Below are 26,980 nucleotides of genomic sequence, written 5' to 3' on the forward strand. Positions count from 1 at the left end.
TTCGTTGGTGAGTTATAAACAGTTTATTATGAGCTCATTTCTAAGCTCTCCTATCCCTGGAAATATTCAAAGCTCTACCAAAATAATAATAATAATAATAACCCTATAGACTTCTATTTACAGTTAATCTCTCTCTTCATGAAGTATTCATAAGCTAACAATTTAGTCGACAGATTAAATCCACAAATGCAAGACTTCTTAAAATAAAAGCCACAGGAATGACAAAGGTATTTCAAATATCTTAGAATCAACAGGAGTGATTCCTTCAAGTCTCGTGCTTTCCAAAGATGCCTCCTTATCCCGCAATGATTACCCGCCTCGCTGGAAATCAACTCTCATTTCGCCATAGCCTTCGTGTAGCTGTACCCTCCCCCCGAGGAGAAACATTTCTTCTCGGGGAGAGGGTACGGCTTTACGTAATGCTAGTTCTGCAAAGGTCGACAGTCACTTTCCTCGCGCGAATGCTCCTTGTACCCCGATACGACACAAAAATGTACACAAATGATTCAAGCATCTGGCCTTATCACGTCACTAACTAACGAAACGCACCGATTTTTTTTAAAACCTTGTAAATAAATCTAAATAATTTTCCACTTGCAAGATAAGGTCGCCTTGTTAATAGCCTGTTCTGGGCGTTCAGAGTAAGTAAAACGAAGCGTGACAGTAGCGGTCGGGTCGGGTCGCGCCGTCAACCGTCTCGCTCCGTTCTGCTGTTAAACTGTACTCCTGAGAAAGGCTACCTTGTTAAACTCAAAATACAAATGCACTTGTTATATTCCTATAGAACTGAAAATTTTCTCAAAAGAAATTAATTAGCCCCTGGTAAACTTGTTGACTTTTTACATCATTTATAAATTTTATAATTGTGAGTAATAATAAAACTACTACACATGTAACATGTAACGCTCTCTCTTACAGTTACACTCACGTTCTGTTTCCCAACGATTGATCGCACACATTTTGGGAAATTAATAAATAACGAAATAACGAGCTCACATAATTTCCCTTTAGCAGACCGATGGCAAACACAAACACTGAATTCTACATAGAGTGGTGCCATTTTAAAAGTACGCTATCGTGTATGTTCACAATTTTTTCCCTGTGAATGGACCGCCTATTTGCGCGACGGTTGTCACGCAATGCTTATGAAATTTCCTGTGTTGTGTGACTGTTGCTATCCATGACTCCGAGCAAACCGTGAACACCTCATAAAGATTAGAATTCACTCGGTATCAGCCATTGCTTTGGTAGGAACCTTAGTAGGGCGTTTACCATGTTCGTAGTTGACCAGTTTCTGGCCAACAAGATACCTGAAAGAAATCAGACAAGTACATAACTTTTGTACCTAATCTAAGTTACTCCTAACGGTTTTAAATAGCGTAATTCAAGGTCTATTTTTCCCATTTATCAATTTGGATACAAAAGGAAGATGAAAAACGAAAACCGCTTTTGATCAGGCCTGCGAGATTCAAACAGGCGGGCGAACCGAACATGCATGAGTTCCTTTCGCGCGTTCGCATAGCTACCCTGGACCCCAGCTTCCTGGTCCGTTGGTAAGTTAAACATTCGATCGGTTGTTTGTTCGTTTGGTCCTTCATTCATTCGGTTAAAAGGTCGGTCAGACCATCAATATTAGCCTGTAGCAAGTCGGTCAGTGCGCCGGTCTGTCTGTCAGCCAATTAGTGTCTGTCTACTTTCGTGCCCTTGAGTCTCTCTGTCGTTTTCTGTTTTTCAGAGAGCATACTTAGAAAAGAAGCACTTCGGCATTCGCGTAATTTTTTAAAAACGTGGAGAAATTTGGAGATATCGATTTCTGAACGAGGTAGAAATGTGACGAATCTATAGTAAAATCTGACGACGAGAGAAGAGGACCTTACAACAACTTACTTATCATTCCTGATTCGTTCGTACAAAAGACGGAATTGACGTCCTTGGAATATAAAGCCCGCAATCAGGACGAACATGGCCAACAGGAACGGGTAAATACGGCGGAGACAGAACAAGCGAGTGTCAGGTGATCGCACTGTACAGAATGGCAACAATAATCAATCAAGTACGAGTACTGTTGTGTTGGGAAGGAGTTGTAAAACTGGTGCAAGCTTGTACTGTTCTGATTGGAGAATTATCTCCGATGAAAGTGGAGAAAGCCTGTTCCAGGTGGGCGTTCATTTAGTACAACGAAGCGCAACAGTATACCGCGGGAGGTTTGGGTCGAGTCACGTGGAGAACGTGACTCGACCTAAGCCTCCCGCGCTTTGGCTCCGCGGCTACCACCGCGCTGTTTACTAGCTAAGTGGAGATAATTTTCAGTAAATAGCTTTACACACGAACTCGCTTAAATAGGAAGAAACAGGGTTGAGAATAAAGGCTTTCTTTTTCTAAGGCATTTACGAACGGATGGGATATCTAGATCTAAATCTGAAATTTTACCGTAAATCTGTAAAAGGAATCGTCGTAACTCTTCAGCAGCCCACATGGTTGAAATACCGAGGTTAAATTAAACCAGACGTAAAAAAATAATCCTACCACATACTTACCAAATATGGGTACAACTCCGGCAGCAGTGACGTAGGGGAATGAAACAGCCAATAGGAGACAACTTACAACGGGTAAGGTCACGTGTCGAAATACAAACATCACATTTATGTTCCGAACACCATCTTGATAAACCTGGACAATTGAAGTAAAATTACTGATTTATCTCAACAAAATACAGGTTTAGAGCGTAGAGGTAAACCTAACATTGATGTCATGAAGTGAAAATTGACTTAACGAAGTTTCTCCCGTTCACATAGAGAAATAATTCGCCCATTGATTATTACTTAATGTACAACTAAGCCTGAGATGGCTCAGGACCAATGCTTTGCAATAAGCGTAAGTAAATTTTTGGAATAGATACCGATAACCGACTTAAAGAATTAGATCTCCGTCTTGGCTTCTTCTCAGCCGCCCGAACGATCATCCATTGATTATCGTCACAAAATACTGCCCACGTCACGCATTGTGCTCTAGCGGCGCAACGTCACTAGCTTCTGCAGGAACTATAATCAGAACAACACTAAACTACTCGACAAGCACTTCAATTAGATGAGACCAGGCAGCCTTTGCTGGTTGATGGATCAAACTAGTGTGTGTTACCTGTTCTAAAGCTCTTTTGAGCCACCAGTTTGGACCCATCATGGTAACAGCGCATATAATCTTCATGTGGAGTACACCCAATGCCCAGTCCTGTTATAGAAACAAAGATAAGGCAGTCTGTAAATTGCTCTAGAGACTAAGGCTGAGAAAAGCATGACAGGATTGGCGTTCTTTTACCTGCCAAGGAAAAAACAAAGGGGTCTGATCGAGTGGGACTCGCAGAGGCGCTACTACAACGAGCTCAAACAGAAGGCCCAGCAATAAAGGTACCAAGCCAATAAGAGCAAGGGCCACGATAACACACTTGAGACCCTGAAAATAATAACAAAGAAGGTCAATTAATTACAGGCAGCTTTATGAAGCTACAGGGAAATAAAAGAGTTTAATTCACCTAGAGACAAGATAAGTCGAGGTGTAAGCTACCGGTTAATTTGTAAATTGGCCACCATCAGTAGTTGTTAAACCTAACGTTTAGAGCGTAAGCCCTTTGTCAAAGCGAGTCAGAGCTACTGGCTAGCTTTCATACATCAGAACATGGTTCGTAGACACTTTTTGTGCGTACAATTGATATGTTCCAGACTCAGTGTTCAGTATATAATTCCATGGCTTACGCAGAAAAGCGGTTGTCTAAGCTTCCCTTGAAACAGACCAAAAAATACGAAAAAAGTAATTCCTTTCTCTTCACGTCCCAGGGATTTCAACCAACCATCAAGCTTGTTATAATCTAGAAATAGTCTTGACCCTTCTAAAACTCTACACAGTTTTCTTTCTGTTAACGATTCAACTTTTACTTTCAATAGTTTATTCCGGTCTTGATAAACAGTTTCCAATCGGTACGTCGTGACAAGATTTTAAGAGTCTGAACGAGCCCTGTCAAAAAAATTCAAAGGTTTTTCCATTCACAACAGGACCATAAATCCACCAGGAACTCACCAGGAGAAACCACTCGAAGAATTTCATGGCCACACCCTTCCAGCCAAGAGGTATCCAGGAGGCGAGTACACTGCCAATTCGGCAAACAAGCCACATAATATACAAACCACATGCTGCTGTATACAGCTCGTGCACAGTTGCATCACCCATCCATAGTAGCATCACGCTTCGGCCAATAAACACTAAACAAAACGATCGCAGCTTTAGTTTTTTCATTTGTCTGAATCTGAGTGTTAAGGTGAAGAACGGGTACAACCTCTATCTCCTTTCGCGATTTTACTTGTTGCTATGGCTTTAACTGCATTTAATCAGTCAGGTTCATCACTTAGAATATATGCACTTCATTCAATCATTCATTCATTCATTTACTATTATGCCCAAGCAAACTTTTACTCCACGGTATTTTTGCGCATCGCAAAGTATGGACACAGAACTGTATAAGGCTTACATGACAATTGCAAATGGGAATCAAACCGACCGCGTTTGTAGCCAATCAGGTGGTTGGCAAACCATGACAACTACGGCTTTCCCGCCCCTGGCACCGTTTGCACATGTTAGAAATACGCTCTGATTGGTTCATTCCACTTTGCAGAATTAAGTGTAATGCTTATTATTCATTTTCAACCCAGGAAGACTGAACTTCATTCTGCGAATTTGGTACTCGTAGAAACAGACAAATTCATTGTACGAAGGTTGGAGGGTAGAAGGCTTTCTGTAACTCACCAGGTCCTGTTAAAGTCACAAAACTTGCAAAAGACAGCGAGACACACATCAGCATGACAAGCAACAATATCTAAGAGAGAAGAAAAACCAATGAGCCACTGAGAACTCCTGACTGAATACCATATGATTCCTTGTATATTAGACAGGAGAAGTCCGTTTTAAATCACGACAATATCCTCTTACTGATAAGCTTTCCTTTTCGTATAACCTATTTGCTATATAATATATTAGAATCACAATGAGAAGTTACAAGTCAATCGTTTGAATCAAAGAGAGTTTCGAAGAGATGTCTTTCAACTTTTATACAGACACCCTTAACTTTGATTTGTTTTCTTTAACCCACGCTCGTGACAACTTTTATCTTCTCTTCCACTTCCGAGCGAAAAAATTACCAACAATCTTTATTCAACTGTTCCACTTCCAGGTTTGATTAGCAATTCTTCTTGCTGTCTGTCATACAATTCTTATAGTGTAAGATCGGAGAATTTGGTATTGGATCAACTAATAATCCCCTAATTGATATTTTTCTTTATTCTCATCACTTGTCTGCTTGATACTGTATTGATATTGTAAGGAGAAATTCTGTCTTGGTCACCAATGGGAGTCAAATAATAAGTTTGTTTGTTTTCTTTCTCCCAGGGTCATAACTAATGTATATCAATTTTCTTTCATTCTCCGACAAGTTTAAAGTTTCAAGTTTATTAGGTCTTCCAAAACAATTACTTACAATAAACACCGCCTGCAAATAGCGAGCTAATCTAGGCGGGCGATGTTAAGAACAAACAAACACGAATTACTAATTGAAGGCGATAAAAAAGTCGATTTTGAATACATTATTTGTCAAACGTCATTATTTGTCCGACGTTGGGAAGCCACTATTCTGGATCTAGATGGTATACTTACGAAATAAAACATTTCCGTGTGTGGGAGGGGTAGGGTGGGCGAAGGAAGAATGAGAAGTTATTACCTTGAAAGCAAACATGCGTGGTCTGATATACGGCTGAAAACCGAGAGCGGCTCCACCGCCCCCCACGGCATTACCAGCAGCTGGCTGAGCCTGCACTGCATTCTGACCAGCAGCGTTTACTTGAGGACCATTCCCAGCATTCCTCTGATCAACACGGTAACTTAAATGCAAACCATACACCTAGAGGGTAAAAAGTCAACAACTGTCAGAGTGGTTTTTCCACATTTAAATTAATTGCTCAACAAACTACACTGTGAGGATCTTTCGATATTAAAGTTATTTTAGTTCGATTTCCGGCGTTCCTTCGAGTACCATCTTCGCCGATAACGCATTAGAGCAATATTTAATTGAGTGGCGAAAGCAATCCCGTCCGGGATTGCTTTAGTTTTACTTAACGTTACTTTGACTGGTTTAGGAAACTCGCGCTAACCTCTCAACCAATCAGATGCAAAACTAAAACAAATCACGACCAAGTTTCCCGCGTTTTCCCGCGCTTTAGGCAGTTCGGTCGTTATATTTCGAGTTCTCATTGGCTCTTAACGATATCTTCCTTTCTCCTGATTGGTCTTTGTGGTTACTTTGGTTTTGCTTATACGACACTCTATCGAGAAGCGCTCTCAAGCACGACAGTCAATTAAGATTTTTGTCTTCGCGCGCCGAGGTTTACAATTTGGCCAACAAAGCAAAAAGCAGTTAAACTGAAATAAAACAATCTTAATCGTCGATTCTAGTGAACATTTTACTAAAGTTCTTTGTAATCGATAAAAACTTACATTTTCTGCTCCATCCAAAGGCACATCACCCAACAGATACGATCGAAGATTTCTAGAAAAAGAGCAAAAGATTGTCTCATTGAGTCTGTTTTTGTTGCATTTTTGTTGTTGTTGTTGTTGTTGCTTTTTTTAATTTTTAACACCACCTGGCATTGAAAGAACATGGATATAAACTCTGATGTACAGTAGTTGTAGCAACTCCCTTGGACCAGACAAACCGAAGAAATGTTAACTTGAAATAAGCACTGGAGGCGACTCATAAACCTTTCACCCTTACCGAGTGACCAGCATCTAATTTCTCCTTTCAGTTTCACCCCTGAATCAAACATTAAGGTCATGAGAATAAAGAAAATGATCAATCACCAACTCAAGAAGCTCTTGATTTTCAAACAAATTCTCCTTGTCAGCACCTTAACAAATGTATAGAGAACAGTATGGAGAATGTGAATACTGATGCTAGGTTGTAAAGGGTTAAAAATACTCACAGGACGAATGCCGCAGCCACAGCCCAGCCACGCATGACATTTTTCAGCCATTGTCTAGTATGACCTTGTTCCAACAACGCTGGTAACACAACTTGGAGCAGCAGTAACTCGAGGGATAACTCGCTTACTGGAACCTCACTGAAAAGAGAGACAGAACATGGAAAATCATTTTAAGGAGAAGTTGGCTCCGCAAACCACGTAAGGAATATGTTCCGTCGTAGGGAAAAGAGTAAAAAGATTTGGGGGCGAACTGGTGAAGATGGCGATGAACTTGTTTTATTTCAGGGGGTGGGGCAAACTGACAAAGATGGAAGAAGGCGACCTTGCAAAGGGGAAAACCTCTAGATACCTTAAACAACGAGGAAAAATGCTGAACAAACCATTTCATCGGCAAAGACAAAATGGAGAAATTTAAGAAAATAGTTATCGATAAAATAGATGGGCACCGACTTAAAAGGTTGTGCGTCTCTGAGCTAAATTGTTGAGGACGCACGTTTTGTGAAGGGTGAATAAATGGCTTCATCTGACCTTGACAACTGTACGTTGTACGGCAAGAAACTTGGAAACAGCCATTTAATGAGTCGGACAGGAAGATACATCATGAGTAGCACCGTGGTACCAAACACAACCTTCAAAACAAAAAAAGGAAAAAAAAAAAACAACTTGAAGTTACAAAGATGTGATCATTTCATATCGATAATGGGAGAGGCGTTGCCGGGAACGACCAGTTCACGTTATTGTGAGGTGTTCTGGATCACAACACACGTGAAGACAGACTTCACATTTCCTCTTCATCAACGAAGTCTTTCCCCACCGTGCACATAACGCTTAAAATGTACTGTCTTTGTCCTACTTAATATACGTTTCAAAGAGGAATAGGAAGAGGAAAATTCCTCTACTTTACAGTGTAAAGGAATTTATCTGTACAATATAACGTACCAATGACAGTAAAAACCTTCTCGCATGTCTGTAAACTGGAAGTCGTATCATCTGAAATTTCGAACAAACAAAGTCTTTAATTTGAATGCCAACCAACATCCTCGTGAGAAAACAGAGCAGATTTCTTGCTGCGTCAGTAGGGAAGGTATATAGCAAGATAATTTGGTTCTATCGAGTTGCAATTAAGGATAATAATGTATATTAACAACCGTACAGAGTTTCGAAAGCTGACGTTACGAGCGTTGGCCTATCGTCAGAGCGAAAGACGAGGGGCTAACGATCGTCACAATCTCACAAGGGAAAAAGTCCACATAACTCACAACCCCCCCCCCCACGCCGCCCCCCCCTCCCTCCCTCCCTCCCTGTTCAACTTCCCTGACCAGCTAACCGGGAGGAATTAGGAACAACTATAACTAGACTCGGTTTCAATCGTTTTCTTGGTTCCTGTCTCCGAGAAGTCTTCATGGGGAGGAGCGGGCTTATTTCGTAACTTGGAGAGGTCACGTACCTCCTGGACTGGATGGAAGTCAGGATCATTCAGATTTCTCAAGAACCACAAGACACCAGGTCTGAGCACCTCTCTGAGCAAGAGTACAAATGAAGCAAAGTAGAACACGTAAACCATACCAACCAGCCAATGAAGGAACATGGCTGTACCTGGAGAAATAAAACAGAAAAAGGGGGGAAATTTACAAAACAATGTGTAACACTACATTATTCACCGCGCGTGTAAACGTAATCTGGCTGTTAGTCTCCCCTTACTCTATTAGGAATATAAACTATTCAAATGAACACTGGGAATGTTTCGCAACAGCAGGCATGTCAGTGGGCCTTTGTCATTATCAGCGCTGCAGAACACGCGTTTCCCCTCTCTGAATGTTGCCATTTTTTAATGTATAACTGATACCAGCTTTAAAATGAATATGTGTTTGGCAGAATTTGAAGGATTTTAGCCTCTGGGCTGTCGTCGCGTTCGCATCTGTAGCTTTGTTTTTCCCGCGCTCGTAACGGCGTTCTCGGTTTCGGTGTATCCAAACTGCGCCGCGTTCTGGTTCGCTAAGTCTCTCATTATGCAGGTCTCTATCTGACCCGCGTTGCTCGAGGTTTCATACTTTCCCGCAGGCGAAGAAACGCACGGTTTTTTTTTCCCCTCAGATCAGGTTGACTTTAAAAGATCTTTCATAACCTTCCACTCTACATACTTCTAAAATTCTTTTCAATTTTTGCTCAGGAAGAAAAAGTTCGATGTAGAGTATATTCCTCGAAAAAAAAAAAAAAGACTCCAACTTCCTATCGTAATTAAAATACCTGGTGCCGAATCAACACTCAGAAGCCTGTCTTTCAATGTAGCACCAAACAGAGACTAGAGGAAGAAAAGGAAGACTTCCATTAATAATAATTGATAAAGCAGTAATGAACATCCCTTTTGACATCTTCAAAAAGTAATACTGTAACAGTAACTTTAAAGTTTAAGACAAAGAGCTTATTTTGCTCAGTGCCTATCAATTTGGAGAAGATGGCTGCTAGCTTGTTAACGCGTGTAAGTTGCAGTAATATCAAAATGTGTTTGATACTGCATGACTTTGGTAGCAAAATATGGACAGCCTCCACAAAACAGCAAGTTATAACTGTTTAAAGGAGTTGGTGCTATAATGTTAGAAGAGTACTGTTATAATCAAGCTGGAAATATTTCAACCATAAAGTTGTCTTTTGGACAGACTCACCAGTGAGCATACATCTAACCACCAACCACACACCAATGGGAACAATCCAATCTCTACCAACATTAACAATGAAACCTGCCAGGAAATCAAGTAAGAAGTAATTGGAATAAAGTTAGTCTGAATAACCTAGATATATTAACAAATTTGAGTGCCTTTAAATAGAGTGTAATAAAACCAAAACCACAGTAATCATAAAAGTAAACAAGAAGTTCCTACAAGTTCTTACCTTAACTACTACGTAGCACAACCCCAATATTCTTTTCGGTCTGCATGAGAAAAAAAAAAAAAAGAGAGAGTGATCATAGATAACTATGACTGGCTCTGAGGTGAACTTTAATTACAAGCACTACTAACACTCACTCTGATTATCACGAGAGAGCTTCTCAAAACTCTCTCTGCAAAATCAATCAAAAAAGAAAAACACTATAATTAAAGCCAGATGTTATTCATTAGTCACAAGTGTGGGATGAAGGAAACAATAGCAATGCCCCAAAAGAATTCAAACTCCAGATCTCCTAATTTTGCTGTCTTGAGGATGAGGGTTTGTACCCAGCTGAGGGTTGCAAACAAACAGCATCCTAGCTCCAACAGTCCTTGAGCTATGAAGCTCACAACACTTACTGGGTAAAATAGTGACATATCTATCTTTAGTCTATAGGACAAAGATAGCAATTAGGATACAAATGAAACAATATTGTTACCTTCTCAATCCACACAGGGATGCCACACTCTATAAAAAAAGAAAGTTAAGGAAGAACTATTTTTCTGTCTAACTAGACCACAGCACTATCTAGACAATGTACCTTTTAGGATACCAGGAGTTACAAATTAGTTACAATAATTGAATTCTATAACAGATATATGGTACAAAGGATCATAAGTGCTCCAAGCTGCTACCATTTTGGCTGCCACAGTAAGCAGTATGGTACAAGTAGTAAGTTTCCAGGAAAACAAATCCTAGAATACATCAAGGCAACATTATTTGAAAAAAAGGATACATGACATAATATAAGAGAGAAGGCGATAATCACATATCCTAGAACTGCAGTTAGTAGACCTTCAAATTTTGATGATTGAAACTGCAAATAAAAGACAAAGAAAGTTAAAAACAAATTGAAGCATTTAGGTAATAAACAAATGGCTTCTGTACTTCATACAGCCATAAAAAAAAAAAAGAACTGTCTCAGAGGACTGAGTAAATTTTTGTTTTAAGTATTTGAGATATGACTAAAAAGAAGGTAACACTTGACAAGCATAATTCTATCTATGACTTTAAAAAAGAAAGTGAATCACACTATGAAAAATGTACATACTTATGTGTCACAAAAAATAATTAATTGTGGAGTGACTTAAGACTGAAAAGGGCTCGTGAGTTTTCACTAAAATCAATTTTTAGAACAGGTTGCCACAGATTATTGTTTATCATTCATTTCTGCTCTTTCCATTACCTGAGTTAATCTGAAGTGAAGGCTTTTCCTCTACTTCATGATTGACAACAACTATAGAAAAATTCTCAGTCACGACTGGTGATCAGCAACTCAATTTGAGCTCCAATAGGGCAGTGTGTGCACCATGCTCAACAATGCACAAACTAGATAAAACATGTCATTTGCACATGCCATGATATGACTTTTGGGGTTTATTCCAAAAAAGTCAGTTGATATGTTTTTATTTAAAATTAAATTTCAGCTAAAGGCATTTTGCTTCTCAAATTTTGTCAGAGTTTAAAGTGGAGACAACTTTGTGTTGTCCAAGTATGTCTGTAATCATGATAAACTAAATGGCATCCCACTTGGCAGGTATCTCCTTTTATTTATCTTTCACATGATTCCAAACCAATTTGAACTCTGGTCATTCATAGTACCACTATTGATATTTAGTATAATTTCAGAGCTGAGCAAAGAGTTTCCAGCAATCTGATTGGTCAAGCGGTTCCTTATATGATGCTATATAAACCGCTCCACACGGTTTATATAAAATGTTAAAATAAAAAGTTAATAAATGTTACTAAAATGTTATGATTTTGGAAATTTCTCTGTTGTTCAGCTCTGAAATAAAACTAAAACAATTATTCGCCTCAGGTTCGGTGAATATTGTCTAATAATCCCCTCGACTTCGTCTCGGGGATTATTCGACGATATTCACCTCGCCTTCAGCGAATAATTGTTAAATACAAATTCAAGTAAGTTTAGAGCTTGGCATCATTCATACACAGATGTCATAAACCCTGCCACCTACCACTTCTTCAAGTGACAATAAAATAACTGTAAACTGCCCAATGTGGAAAGGACAAAAGGCTGAAAAACACAACAATCAACCATCACACCACCTTAAAATGGGATGATAACATGTGACTGTATGTAGCATATCGTGATCATAATATAACAAAGCATTTTTTCAAAAAACATCATTCGTCTTTGCAAAATTTGATCTTAAAAATAATGGTATAGTAAAGTGAACAAACAACACTGAGGTAATTTAAACAAACCAAACAGGAGTGTGGATGGTTCTGGATGGAGAGGATTCCAAAACAAATCAAAGCTTAACTTTTCAAGAAGCACAAATTGTGGCACAACTCCCTTAATTGGTTAGCTCAATTGGTAGAGCGCCGGACTGTTGTGCGGGAGGTCAAGGGTTTAAGCCCCAGCCGGACCAACACTCAGGGTCTTAAAATAACTGAGGAGAATTTGCTACCTTTCTATAATATCAAGAAATGGATAGATATTCTAGTCTTCTCGGATAAGGACAAATAAACCGTAGGCCCCGTCTCCTGCAGAGTTAGGGGTAGGGGACGTTAATTTCCCCCGCACAAGATTAATGTGTGGTGCATGTCCTCCCCTGGGGTGGGATGGATGGGTTTACTGGGCCCACAGTAATTGGCGCCAGCTGTTGCGGTTTCCCTGCCTGTCAGCAAATCTAATAAACTAAACTAATAACCCAGCAAAGTTACTCACCAAAGACCAAAATAAAAGATGTGTTTAGAGAGACTACCCAGAAAACATGCTCCTGCAAAGAAAAATCCAAAGATGCATTTGTTGATCAAAACGTTCACAAATAATCAGAGATTTTCATTTTAACATCATTTTGGAACTTTTTATTGATTAAACAGGTTCATAACCCAATATGTGCATAGCAGCACAAGGTAAGTGCACCTGCTTGTATTAAGCTTTATCAATATTGGCTGGAAATCATTCAACAGGCATTTTCAGCTGAATGATACAGATGAAAAATCTGTAACAGGCAGGCAAAAAATGAGTGAAGACAGGATCCTTCCTGGTTAGCTGCAATGAAAGGAATTGCAGAAAGTTTCTTTCCTGCAATTTCTTTTATTGCAGCTCACCTTCAAAGATCATATCTTCACTTGTTTTTCACCCACAGTTTCAAAGATAATTCATTTAATCTAATTACAAGAAGAAATAACTTGGAAACTCACCAAAAATACTAAAGATCCATCCAGCCCAAGCATCTGTTGAAGAAAATTGCTTGAAATTGAGAAAAATTTATTACATCTGCAATGCTTCCTGCATGTGGGTAACAAAAAACAGTATTGCCGATGAACTCATAGCAAGTTGGTAAGCTTCAACATAGTATGAAATAACATTGAATGTTTTATGTTATACAAGCATGTCACGACATAAAACAAATGTTGTATTAATTGTGATAATCACCATGCGGGTGTAAGTTGGTGAAATAAGTGGCTAATTTTGGGAACAAAGAAATAATCTCACCCTCTCCCATGTAAGTTCTTCAGCAGCCCTTTCCCATTCCACAGGATTCCAATTTCCATCATCTGTGAGGAAAAAGAAAAAAAAATACCCTTAAAATCATTAGTGTCATCAAAGCAAACAAGAAGAGTTATTCTAATAAATCCTCCTGTCTTGTAACATGCAAGAAATGCAAGCATTCAGTGATGAAAATGGAATATACTTAAGCTGCACAAATCATTCAACAGAAGTTTGGTGTATGTTGTCAGACATTCCGCTGTCAGCTGTGAAAGTCTTGTTTCTCCAGCAACAGAAAAGCCAATGATTATTGTTTGTTGTTCCTAGCTTTATATTCAAACTGCATCTGGTATAAAAATTATAAGGTTTTAAAGCAGTTCCATTGGCCCCTTGTAAAAGGGCTTTCACCTGTCATCATGATACTCATTTATCTTACCATAGCTCCTTAACTTGTTCTACAAAAAGCTTCAGGGTGTCAGAGTTACAGTAAAATTCCAACTTGGATGTATGGTATTTAACCCTTTAGCTCCCTTGATCTCACAGGTAGCTCTCCTTACTGTCTGCTATACAACTCTAATGATGTTAGTTCAGAGAATTTGGTATTGGATCAACTAATAATCCCCTAATTGATATTTTTCTTCATTCTCATCACCTGTCTGCTTGATATGGTGTTGATATTGTAAGGAGAAATTCTGTCTCGGTCAATTATGGGAATTTAAAGGTTAATTACAAAAGAGATGATATAGTCACCATAATATACATGCAACTTCATAGAAAATTCCAGAGAATTAATATTTTGTTCTTTTCAATTATAATTACAAAAACTATTTCTTGCTGTTTATACTGACCATCACCATTTTGAGCTCCGTTTTCTGCATCTTGATTTGCTCCATTGTTGCCTTCTTCCTCTGGAATATCTTGAGGCTGGTTAACATTCCCCCCAACCCCACCTCCCTCGGCAGCTGCATCCCCAGCAGCACCCCCAGGATCATTGTTTACCTAAATTAAAAGAAAGTGTGAATGCACATGGTGTGATTTTACTTTTCTCTTGGTTTAAAATCTTTAAAATCAGTTTGACCTGAAATTCTTTTAAGGAACAACAGAAGTATGAGATTAAGATGCCCCTGTAAGAGCCAATTTCAATCATTTTGAACTTCAACTTACAACATTAAGTTGGGGAAGAGGATCAACTACATTTGGCTCCAGCCATGCAGGGCCACCATTTGTAATAATCTGTTCCCGTAGCCAGACTAAGCTGATGAATGCACAAAGTGTACATGCTACCACAAAACATCCTCGTAGGCAGTCTGAAAATAGATTTTCTCTGCAGAGAGAGAAAAATTGCAACAATATGATAAACAGCTAACTGAAAGTATCATATTATTAGAAATTTAAAACTACCTCATTTTGTCATGGATTCAAATATTTTGTTGGTTTGAAAAAAACAAGCAAGGCTTAATTATGTGTATGAACATCTTCATGGCTATTCATTTGGAAAAAATTACTCAGGTATATCTTGCTGGAAATTCTTTTGAAACAGCTGTGGTCTCTTCATACAGAGTTTTCCCCTTTTTTATCTTGAAAAATTTCATTACCTTTTCTAACATTATCCAATACTTTTTTTTTTTATGTGTTCCATGGTCTAAAATTAATTTGTCATTTTCAAAAATGCACTCAGTGTTCCAAACTGCCACAACTTTGGTCAACATTCCAAGAAGACAAAGCTTTTGGTGCAAGACTAAATTTGCAGCAAAAGTAGTCAATATGGCTACTTATGTTGGGCAGTACTGTACATGTAGCAATCTGTAATATTCTTATTACTTGTTTTTTGTTTTTTTTAAAGGTCTCAATGTTAAAGTTACATAAACATAAACATTTGGACTATGCTCTGTCATTTTCTTTTTGTCATGATTTCTGATATAGAATGTTATGCAATGCAGTTTACAGAGGGCTTTTCTATGTCATGGCAGCCATTTCATGATTTTTTTGTTGCCAAAGGTTGAGGTTAAAACCCTTAAACTTGGTTACTACATTGTACTGTACATTTGAGATGGGAAAGACACAGTGTACTTACGTGGATAACATATCTAATGGTAAAGTGAGAAGGGAATTGACAGATCCAGCAAATAGGCATCTATATATACGATCTAAAAAAAAAAAAAAAAGAGAAGTGTTTTTTACAATCAGCTTTTGCTAAAAATTTCTGCCTGCTTATTAGAAGTTTTTTTTAAAATTTAGTCCAACAAGTCCATCTGACTTGATCAACATTAAAACAATTTGCAGTTGAAGCTTATAACCTGTGAATAACAAGATTTTATTACACGACTCGGGCAGTCAGAGGGCCAATAACTAAAATTAACCAATCAAAATGCTCTATTGCCGGTCAATATTCTCTCAGTATTGGACCGGGCACTGTCCCGAATGGTCCTGGATGATACCGCACTTGTGTCCCTTTGAACTTCAGTCGTATCATAAATCTCTTATTAACCAAGCTTGCTCAGGACCGTAGATAGATAGATAGATAGATAAGTAGATAATAATCTTTAGACAGGGTGCGTTCTCACAGAAGTGGTTTTCAGAACGGCCCTGTAACTACCCACCCAACCCACCCCAGGGAGGACATCCATCACACAGTAATCTCGTGCGTGGGAAATTAACGTCTCCTACCCCAACCCTGCAGGAGAAGGGACCTCCATTTATTCGTCCCCATCCGAGAAGACTAGAATATCTAACCATTTCTTGATGTTAGAGAAAGGAAGCATATTCTTCTCTGTTAATTTTAAGACCCTGAGTGTTGGTCCGGCCGGTATTGAACTCTCGACCTCCCGCACAGCAGTCCGGCGCTCTCCCAATTGAGCTAACCAGGAAGAATATCAGCCCTCGGTCTTTTTTGTACAGACCTCGGGCCAATATTCTCCCAGTACAGCCCTCGCGCTTGGTTAATAAGATATATATATTCTGATGACCTTTACTGAGACATTTTACTCCTTGGCAGTATGGATCATTACCCTACTAAAAATTGAATTACCATGGAAAACTGGATCATCACCATAGTGATCCAACTAGAGTTCCATCACAAAGGAATAAGAACAACCTATTTCAAGTCCAAAGGAAAGGGTTTTATGTACATAAAGGATCAACATCCACTGAAAGAACACTTTGTTTGTGCTTAAAGTTTATGGTGGTGAAACTCTTTGGGAGTTAAAACATCTGGGATAAATTTCTACATAGTGAAAGAGCCTCTTGTTGTTACATGGAAAAGACAGAAATGGACTTAGTTGGTTATGTCAATTTTCAGTGATTTTATCAATGGTTCAAATTTTATTGTCTGGTGTTTTTGGGTATGGCAATATTTACCACCTCCCGGTTAGCTCAATGGATGGAGCGCTGGACTGTTGTGCAGGAGGTCAAGGGTTCGAGCCCTGGCCGGACCAACACTCAGGGTCTTAAAATAATTGAAAAGAGTTTGCTACCTTTCTATAACATCAAGAAATGGTTAGATATTCTAGTCTTCTCGGATAGGGACAAATAAATGGAGGTCCCGTCTCCTGCAGGGTTGGGGTAGGAGACGTTAATTTCCCACACACGAGATTACTGTGTGATGGATGTCCTCCCCTGGAGTGGGATGGGTGGGATATTGGGCGCACTTAATTTGGAGCCTCACTCTGTTGTGTGACCCTCACCACACTCTGGTGAAAGTGATTAAATAAATATAAATATTTAACAACAACTTGGAAACAGAGGAAATAAAGTTGGACCAAGGACAAATCAAGCAACAGCCACATTCTGAAATTTTTGTTTCCAGATTCAGCCACTCTTACCTCCCCCTGACAAACAAGTATACTTGTTGAAAATAAACATTTCAAAAGAGGATGTTTAGCCTTCAATTAGGGAAGGACGTCTACGATCTTTACTTAAACAGAGACTGCTTTGACTCACATGCTGTAATAGGCACAACTCCGAGCCATGCCAAGGCAACCAGTGTGTAATGAAGCCAATATTTTAGAGCTCTAAGAATGTTTGTTACTAAACCACCAACAAAATCCTTGACAGGAAGTCTGTTGGGCATGTCTGGTGCATAAACTATAAGAAAACAGACACAAACAAACAATAAAGTGTTGTCAACAAAAAATGTGTTCTTGTCGAATCTTTTTGTTTCCTTTATTTGATAATGTATACAAGGATGATTTATTAATTATGACAACAACAACAGAACAAAAACATAAACAACAAAATGCACAATTCTGTACATTTTAAATTGTTCACCAAAACACACATTTTAATATGCTGACGCTTTCAAAGAACATGGAAAATAATGGTCAAAGAGATGAATTAATGAAGTGCTTTATAAAAAGACAGATTCAAATCTTCACTTCAAAGATGAATAAAAAGAGCAAATAAATTAAAGAATAGACGTAGAGGTAGAGTTTAAGCTTCTTGAACAAAGAATTATTTCCCAGGGAGCGATACTACAGTATATATTAGCAAAAATTCCAAATGAAATTTTTATGACACTCACTTGGTTTGAAGGCAAACCGGTGATTGCATAATTCACAATATCTAAAATGAATGGGAGAGAGAAAAAAGTTCACTCTTACAAATAAAAGTATTTATGGATCAATTTGGATACAGCCAACCAGTGATTTCTGCTTTTTCAGCAGGTGGATTTTTCCAGCAGCTGGCTCTTAGCCATAATCACAATTAACAGTTCATTTACAAATAAAGTATTCCAAATTATTGAGCTAAAATAAACATTAATACTCACTCTTTTTTACTGTGTTTAAGCCACTGTACCAAACTGTGAATAAATGAACAACACCAAATAAAAAGAAGTACAATCAGAAGAAGTCATCAGCAGATATATTAGTAAAACTTACAAAGAGGATGATGCAAGAACATGGCTGTGTGGAGATAGGATTTAACGTGGAGCACAGATAAACATTTCACAAGTGAGCCCAGCAAACAAGTAAAATATTTCACAACATGGGAAGAGAAATTTTGTATCCCAATACAACCATGTAATCTTTAATTTGCTATTTAAGCATCAATGAAATATGAAACCACTGCAAAAGGTACCATTCATAACTTAATCTTTTCATGTGAAAAGATAACATGTTGTCTCAAACTGGAGAAAGACATCATGATGTTACAAGAGGGCTCAGCTGGTATTTAAATGGTGTTTTATAATACAGTACCTTAATCAACAATTTTCGTGTAATGTTTGGGGATTGAATGTTAAGCCAACTCAGGATTTTTCACCAGAATAACATGACTTGTTACATCAATAATAATATTTAGTATATACCAAAAGTAAATAGTACTTTTTATAAGTGCCAATCGACTGTTTCGGAGGCAAAAAGCAAGTACTATTCCCCTCCGAGCAACAGAAGAGACAAAATTGTATGTTGAGAGTTCATTTCAGACCATCCTCCAGTATATTTCAAAATATTCACCAAAGTGTTGGTGAAAGTGGTGGATACTTGCCTTGCATCTTCATGTCTCAGTAAATATCCACCACCATTCACCTCTACTTTGGTGAGTAATTGCTAATTATTCATTTCATGATTCAGATTAAAAGACTTTAACCTAAAAGGAGAACCGTTAAGGCTTAGTAATTTTCCATAACAATGGAATTAATTCAGCAATCAAATCTATTCTACTATTATAAAATCTTAGAGGCAGCAATTGTAGAAACACTTCAACCTTGCAGCTCATCAACACTATAAAATTAAAGTACCATGACGATTTTCTCTAATTAATAACTGACTTTGAAAATGTCATTTTACAAAAGAGGTAGGAGAAAACTATTTTATACAAGGAAACTAGAAATTTAAAATTTTGCACTGCACTGACAAAGCAAACTGTTGTAGTACGGTCATAGATAACAGGACGAAAGTTTCCCCTTTCTTTTTATTGCTATTAACGTAATCTGACATCTTTCCGTCTAGACGACATTAGAAACAGAACAGAATTTAAAAAAAACCGCACATGGACACTGTAATCTTCCTGGATGTGAATTCAACATCTCACTTTCGTCCATTCTGTACTTCCTTTTGATCAAACGAAAATTGCTTTACAAGTAAATTTCTGGCCTTGTGAAAACAATCGACGATGCTTAGCACTAATACAGGAGATGTTGAGGCAGATCACGAGATATGCTTCGCCGGTTTATCTACAATCACACTATAGTACTCTGGTAAAAAGAAGCTAGACCAAAAAACTCAAAATACCTACCATTCTTGATGTATAAATTTAATACTTCCCGTGCATATACATGGATGGTACAGAGGCTTATCATGTGTCCCTTCAGCGCGACATACTCTGCAGATATCGACTAGAATAAAACAAAAACACTGAGAAACGTAGGAACGTACTGACAGACCGTACGTGAATGTTAATACCTGAAATTAAACCTTTCATTTTCCGCATCAAAAGGAAAAATTCGCGGTGATATTTGAAAACTTCCAGGTCATTATCACAAAAATATTGAAGGAAAATTGCACTAATTTAAAGAAAATACCACAGGAGAGCAAATAAGGAAGAACTTCTATCAACCTTCATGTGCATCGTCGTCCATCTTGTTTCGTTTGGTCAAAGACTATTCTTGGTTGTGAGGCAATACAAAGTTCCCCCGCCCCAGTCTACTCAGTTTCGGTTTTGGATAGAGGAACGATGAGATGGATGCTATCTTCCACGAGAAGGTAAATGTTTTCCTGCGAATCTTACCTTTTTTCCAGCCTTCAAGGTCTTAAATACATAAAAAATGATTTTATTAACGATACATTTGTTTTACTTTGCAGCAAGAAGGCTCTCTTTGCGCTCAACATTGCCTCAATGCCTTATTACAAGGTACTGTATCCTTTTTGCACGTATAGAACAGTGCGTCAAATGTTAGAAGTACAATTTGTAATTGAGTTGTAAAGAAGATCCTTGGACTTTTATGTTGAGTATTACTTTTATTTAAATCCAAACAGAACTAGTCTCAAGGAGGCTGAAATTTATTAGAAAGACATTGCACTTTTGTCGGAATACCTTGGGAAAAATTTTTGACAGCTCGAGATTATTGTTATTTTGATCCAGATAAAAGCACCGGTTAGATCAAGCTAGTTTAGGAGTCTTTTGGTCGCACAACGTTCTTCCAACTCTGTAAAACGCCTAGAGGTGTGTTTTTTGAGGAAGTGATCTTTCCAGACGGCTGTTTGAAGTTGATCACTGCTTTTTGATAGTGATCAAACCACTTTCCTTCACATAAACTCTTAAGATCTTACAAATGATTCTCTTTACTGTCTGCCATGCAATTCTTATGATGCTACTTAATATTGCATATTGTATTGATATTGTAAAGAGAAATTTTATCTTGGTCTCCTATGGTGGTGAAAAGGGTTAGTGAGAAGTTCTTTTGTTGGTTGAAGGCATGGAAAGCAGGATCTACTATTGCGATAATGGGCCAGGAGGCTTGTGATACTAAACCAATCTAACTTTTTTGCAGGCCCTTACTTTAACCCAGTAGTTCTGGCAGATATAGCAACACAATTGGATGAACTTGAAAGAGCAAGAATGGCAGAAGGAGATGTTACATCACAGGATTATCAAGAATTTATTAAGGTAACTGTTCTCATTTTCTGGAGGGAGCCCAAAACCATAAAACCGCTGATAAGAAATCCAGAAAAACAAACTAAACAAAGTGCAAGGGGTAAAAGAATATCTGCATCATAGCATCCAATCATGTAAGCATAAATTTTAAAATCCCAGACAATCAAACCAATTACTTTGTTGTAAGCAATGATAGAACATTATATTTAACAATTATTCATTGAACAGAGGTGGATTTTAGGATACATCTACTGAGCCACAAAACTTAGTTCTTATTAACCGAGCGGGAGGTCTGTATGGGAGAATCTTGACCAAGGTCGCCAGTACAGACCGAATGCAGTGAGGTCTGTACCAGCGACCGAGGTGCATCCATAACTCAATAGTGTACACTGGGGCGTTAACCAAGTGTTTTATAACATAACATTGATACATTGTAGCAAAAGAGGTGCCTTTTAATTAACAAATCTTACATGACCAGAAAAAACAAGCGCACGGGAAAAAATAGTCTTTGGATTTGCTCATGTCAGCAGTGTACAACCATGGGCAAATGGGGGATGCTAAATTGACCAATCTGTACACTGTGGTGTTTACCATTTGTTTTATAACATAAAATTGATACATTGTAGCAAAAGAGTTCCCTTTTATTTAACAAATCTTGTATGACCAGTAAAAACAAGCGCACGCACCTTTGAACCCTTGGAACCCTTTGGAAAATTTGGACTTGGGATTAACTTCTAATACTCTAATCAATAATTTTGTTTATTCTTGTCACTTGTCACCTTATTTTGTATTGATATTGAACATAGAAATTCTGTCCTGGTCACACATGGGGGTTAAAGGTTTCATGATCCATGACTGACTTTGCATTGCTATTTATTTCTTGCATTTTTACCCCAATGCTGTATCTGGTAAAAATATCTTTAGTATATTTATATTAAAAATATCTTTAGTATATTTATCACGAGTAATAGTACTTTACTAGTTACTAGAAACCATGTTACCACATTGATGTATTCTTTTTTAGGAAGTATATAATATTAAGTAATTTATATTCTTGTTAAATATATAGTATCTGTATATTTTTAGTTAACTGTAGATGTAGAATTTTATATATTCGAATGTATTTAGTACGAGTTGCTGGCTCATTGTGCATCTCAAATCGAAGTTGTATTGTCCACTGGCTGAGGAACAAAATAAGTGGAAAATGTTTTTTCACACACCTCTGGGGCCTGGGCCCGAGGGTTTGTTTTTGAGTCACATGCTCAGTGTATTTTATCAGTTGCTGTTTTGCTATCCGCCATTGCTGACAAGTATTTTTGAGCCCCAGTTCCCACCCAAACCTTTGTTTGAGTTTGATAACATACACTCTGTTGGGTTAGATATTCTTTATTAAGACTGTCAGCATAGAGTCTTACTAAGCTTGTAACTGTTTTCTAATATTACTGTATGTTGCCTACATTACGTATAATGCTAGGCTGTATTGGTTTGAGAAATAAAAGAGTCAGTTGGCGGCGATCAGCTGGACTAAGGCTGCCAGGGGTGAGTGAGAAATAAATTTACCTACCTACCTACCTACCTACCTACTGGCTGGGAATTCTGTGCTGGTGATCCTTATGTTCCTGTTCTTTTTTACAGCAACCTTCTTCAAATATGGATGACAGTGGATTCTTCTCCATTCAGGTTATATGCAGTGCCCTCAGTGTGTGGGGGTTAGAGCTCATACCATATTTGAGTCTAGAGGCCAGAGAGGCACGAGAAAATCCACAGTAAGCCTTGGTATACTAGAAATGAATTTATAACATATATTTTATTATTACTGAATTTCTTCAAAGCCATCACATGAATAATCTATTATTAAGTGACATAAAATTAGAAAGAGAAATATAATCAGCAAATGAAGCGTCTAGAATTGTCTCTTTCCTTTTAATTATGTTGTTCCTTGGTCCTTTATTGTATTATTATTATAATTACAGAGAAATCAACTGAATGCTACAGTCTAATCAAGCAGCACAGGGCAAAAACTGTAACCTGTGAGCCATGGAGTAAAAAATAAATGTACATTAACTAATCCTAAAAAGCTTTTCCATTGTGTCTATGGTCCTCCTTCTAACAGGAACTCAAACTGCTACCAGTTTTATTTATTTTTTTTTTTTTGCTTTTTTTTTTTTGATCTAGTCAAGCACGCGCTATTTACATTTTTCACATATTTAATATTCAAATTGTAATGTAAGCCCTGACATGTAATTTGTAACGTACCTTAATATAAATTCAAATGTACAACCGTTAAAAGCTCATTTGCAACTGAAGATGACATGAGAATGTCGAAACATGTCTTGTAAATTTATAATCAAAGTTGTCTTTTCTTTTTTGAAAGAGAAATATGGTCTAATTTGCTTGTTTCTTCAAAACTAGGAATCAGAAAGCTTTTATATGTAACTTACAACAACATTGGCTGACTATACGAAAATTTGGCCATCAGGTACTGGAAAATATTAATTTAATTTTGTATAAAATGTAAAACCCTGATCTAAATGGCATTTTCTGTCAAGCAGGACTTCATTAAGAGCTTGATTGAGCTCATTGCACTGATACCATAAGGCAAATGGATAAAGTGCTGTGTTGGTGGGGTACAACAAGATAATTTGGTTTCATCGGTTGTGTTTGATAATGTAAATTAGCTGCAGTTAAGATTTTCTAAAGCTGATATTTTGACCGTTAACCCCTGATAATAGGCTTCCTCTCAATACTTCGGCTTTAAAAACTCTCTAATGTGGCCAATTTATATTATATATTAATGAGATAAGACGAAGTTGGTATAGTGGTAAAATATTGCAGGCTGGCTCTTCTGCTTCTTCTTTGGCTGCCACAGAAGAAAAAAAGAAATGAAGAAAAGTATGAACTAAGGTAATGAATATAAAAAAGCTAGGCTAGCATTATGAGTCAGGAGTAATCAACTGGAAGAGAACTGAAAACTGAGAGAACCACATCAAGGTAAAGTTTCCATTTTTTTTTTCTTTGCAGTGGTTTAATCTGAACTCTTTGTTGTCCAAACCAGAGCTGATAACTGAGACATATTTGTCACTATTTCTTACCCAATTACAGACAGAAGGTACTTGCAAGTAGAATTTTAAATCTTATTTTGACAGTGACAATCTTACTTTTGACAGTTAAGATTTTCTAAAGCTGATATTTTGACTTGGTACTTAGAAGGGAGAGTTAGTAATTGGATCTTTGGAGTTAAGGTAGTTTAAGGGTGCAAGTGATTTGGTGCAATACAATTTCTACTACCTTTAGTTTGAGTAATGTTCCCCAAATTCTCATCAAATGCTTGTAAAGAGAAGTTTTACATTGATCACCTCTTGGAGTGAAAGGGTCACTGGAGTCTTATTCAAGACCTTTTCCACTGCTTGTTATGTTGATAGACTGAGAATTTTGTAGTGATAAAGTAGCTTGGAGTCCTTGACTCTCAGTTTAGTATCTATAGACTTTTAAAAGAGTTGAAAACAATGATGTGGACATAAAAAATCATTCTAGTCACATAGATATAACTACCCAAAATTTCTTACCTCACAGGTTATTCAATATTTGTTGTGAAAGGGAACTTACCAGAGAGTGAAGCTGATCAACTACTGAAGCTTTGTCCAGCTGAGCCAGAGAAAAAACCTTCTAAAACAACTTCACACAAATTAGTGAACAAAACAGATCTAACAGCTGCGCTTCAACAAGCCAGTGGTGGTGTAGGAGGTGAAGGTAGGTTTATGCTTGAAACTTTAAACTTGTTGTTACCTTTAGCTGCTTAAGGGTTTAACATTCTTGTTATCTCAAACTTGTGCTGTAGGTGATGTTACTTTCTATGTGGGCTTGCTTTGGCTTAACCTCATTCTGTTTTTTATTCTCCTCGATAAAAACTTTCATATGACACAAATACCCTGTTTCATGTCTTAAGTAGGTTCTTGTTTCTCTCTAACTGAAAAATACTTTTATTTAGTTCTAGAAAAGATGAGAAGTGTATTTTATACTGCAGAAATGTTATTAGCTGGTCATTTAGATGTTGTCTCATCATCAGATAAACCAGTTGACATCGACGAAGTTCGAAAAAAACGAGAGTTGTATTTTCAAAGGTAAGTTAGCTTTAAAATAATTTGTGACTGCTTTAGTTTTGAGTCACTTTTGTCCTTGGAAACTCCTGTTGATCCTTGTTAAAAGGAGGTGCTGAGGAAATGGCAAAAAATGTTTTTAAGAAGGAGCCCATTATGTCAGGGTTCTATATTCCATATACAATCATGATTATTTTATCATGATGCATTTGAAGAAGGAAACCTGGAGTATTAGCTTGCCATGTTTAAGCATGCAACCAGCAACAATGCCCTTAAAGTAATCAAGACTTTCAGCTACACTAAAGAATGAAATTTAAATTATAATATGCTTATAATATGATAATTTGTTGACATCTTTTGTATGTGCACGCTGCTATTCTGGGACTATCAATTGTGATGTAATGTAAGTGTGATTTACAGTGGGACTAAGAATCTAGTTGTTCGCATTAACCCTTGAGTGGTAAAGTTTGTTATTGCATATTTCCTTTTCACATAATACAGTATTACAAGTTACTGGGTACACTTGGCATTTATCAATAAGTCTTAATGAATCCTGTCTGAATTCTTAATGTGCTAATGAGAGGTTTTTTGGATTGGAACTCTACTTGAGTTTGACCTGATTTGTTTTTCAGACAAAACCACACCCAAGCAAACAATCCAAACACAGGACAAACCTCAGAGACAGCAGATACATCTCAACAAATCATAACAGGACCAGTCCCACCTGCTGATCGAGCACAATCCCCAGGTACAGAATGAGTTGGCTTCTCCATGAAAAATGAAATATTTGGTTTGCCGGGTTCATAAGGTGGGATCAACAGGATGAGAGATGAAAATGCAGTTAGACTGTTCCCAATGTGAGCTTTTTCCTTCCACCTCTGCTAAAGCTTGGGGAAATTTCTAGACATACAAAACCGTTGGTTACCAGCAGCTAATTTCTGCTTTCAATAATACAGTTAAATCATCGATTAAGATCACAAGAGTAAAGGAAATGATCACCAACCTAATTCTCCTTGTCAGTTCCAAAGGAAATGTATAGAGATGAGAATGGAGAATATGAATACTCTTGTTAAGTTGTCTGGAAGTGTGAAAAAAGAAGACTGAAGATTTTTTGCTGGAAGACCCCCTCTCTCCCCCTCCCCCCTTCCCCTCCCCCCTCCCCCTCCCCCCTCCCATCGTGTTGGCTTTCTATTTCTTTTGTCCAGGTCCATGCAAGTATTTTAGATTCCCTTACTCATTTATTGACTGGTCATGATATTGACTCCCATGAAGGGATGTGATGTTGCTACCTTGCATATTTTTAACTGTGCAGGACACATTCAGTGCTCCCTCAAAGTTTTTTCCATTAGCTGTTTTGATTCTTTTTACTTATTTCAGAATTATCAGAGGAGGAAATGCTTCAAGCTGCTCTTAAGTTGTCTCTTGATGGTACATAACAAGGAATTTTTCCTGGAATGTCTCTTTTTTTGTTTCTTTTATATTTTTTATTATAGTAACTGAAGGAATGAGTATTGAATTTATGTAATAACGAAATACAACTAAGTTTTCAAATTTGTACAAAATAAAGTAACATAGAGACCTTTTTTGGCATTGCTAGGGCCATTTTGAGGGGAATTTTTGTTACATCCCCACATGATGACTTCCCCTCAGGTTGTCAAAATGTCAGTCACCACTTCTGACAGCAGTCCTTCTCACGACTACACTCAACTGACAATCAGACAACACTATCACTGATTCCCACATACTTGACAAATTGGAAGTGGAGATAATTTGGAAAAATAATTTTTTTTTCATTTAAAGATTTACTGGAAACTGTTTTAATTCCATCATGGAGAGTACCTGGATATTGCACTGAATAGAAGAGGTCTCAGAAGGATAAACCTCAC

At 37.6% G+C, this 26,980-nt stretch overlaps 2 protein-coding genes across 5 annotated transcripts; one reads left to right on the top strand and one right to left on the bottom strand.

The window, feature by feature from the left end:
• Positions 1 to 20,035, bottom strand: LOC111327487 (E3 ubiquitin-protein ligase MARCHF6). Of its 3 annotated transcripts, none has more exons than XM_022931796.2 (30): positions 19,960 to 20,035; positions 19,639 to 19,738; positions 18,170 to 18,202; positions 17,924 to 17,964; positions 17,344 to 17,487; positions 15,479 to 15,551; positions 14,569 to 14,728; positions 14,253 to 14,403; positions 13,411 to 13,472; positions 13,116 to 13,148; positions 12,637 to 12,688; positions 11,921 to 11,979; positions 10,681 to 10,761; positions 10,384 to 10,412; positions 9,909 to 9,948; positions 9,683 to 9,757; positions 9,267 to 9,321; positions 8,467 to 8,615; positions 7,959 to 8,009; positions 7,548 to 7,648; positions 7,020 to 7,157; positions 6,535 to 6,586; positions 5,762 to 5,941; positions 4,795 to 4,864; positions 4,072 to 4,253; positions 3,316 to 3,450; positions 3,139 to 3,228; positions 2,538 to 2,670; positions 1,888 to 2,023; positions 1 to 1,310 (listed from the first exon to the last, which is right to left on the bottom strand). In XM_022931796.2, exons 1-30 carry the CDS (start codon positions 19,979 to 19,981, stop codon positions 1,223 to 1,225), a joined length of 2,715 nt encoding a protein of 904 aa, XP_022787531.2. In that variant the 5' UTR covers positions 19,982 to 20,035; the 3' UTR covers positions 1 to 1,222. The 3 variants fall into 3 exon arrangements, with proteins under 3 accessions (XP_022787531.2, XP_088611574.1, XP_022787458.2); XM_088755448.1 differs by lacking the exon at positions 19,960 to 20,035 and adding an exon at positions 19,806 to 19,848 and having other exon boundaries at positions 14,259 to 14,403; XM_022931723.2 differs by lacking the exon at positions 19,960 to 20,035 and adding an exon at positions 19,806 to 19,848.
• On the top strand, positions 20,020 to 26,677 carry LOC111325339 (ataxin-3). 2 transcript variants are annotated; one of them, XM_088755449.1, is made up of 10 exons: positions 20,020 to 20,105; positions 20,205 to 20,253; positions 20,894 to 21,009; positions 22,633 to 22,763; positions 23,410 to 23,476; positions 24,019 to 24,106; positions 24,571 to 24,747; positions 24,986 to 25,118; positions 25,727 to 25,842; positions 26,472 to 26,677. In XM_088755449.1, the coding sequence occupies exons 1-10, from the start codon at positions 20,082 to 20,084 to the stop codon at positions 26,528 to 26,530; spliced, it is 960 nt and encodes a 319-aa protein (XP_088611575.1). In that variant the 5' UTR covers positions 20,020 to 20,081; the 3' UTR covers positions 26,531 to 26,677. The 2 variants fall into 2 exon arrangements, with proteins under 2 accessions (XP_088611575.1, XP_022784917.1); XM_022929182.2 differs by having other exon boundaries at positions 25,064 to 25,118.
• Positions 26,678 to 26,980: the final 303 nt, after the last annotated feature.

Source organism: Stylophora pistillata, chromosome 3 (genome assembly GCF_964205215.1).
Source record: "Stylophora pistillata chromosome 3, jaStyPist1.2, whole genome shotgun sequence".
In the NCBI taxonomy this organism is placed as follows: domain Eukaryota; kingdom Metazoa; phylum Cnidaria; class Anthozoa; order Scleractinia; family Pocilloporidae; genus Stylophora; species Stylophora pistillata.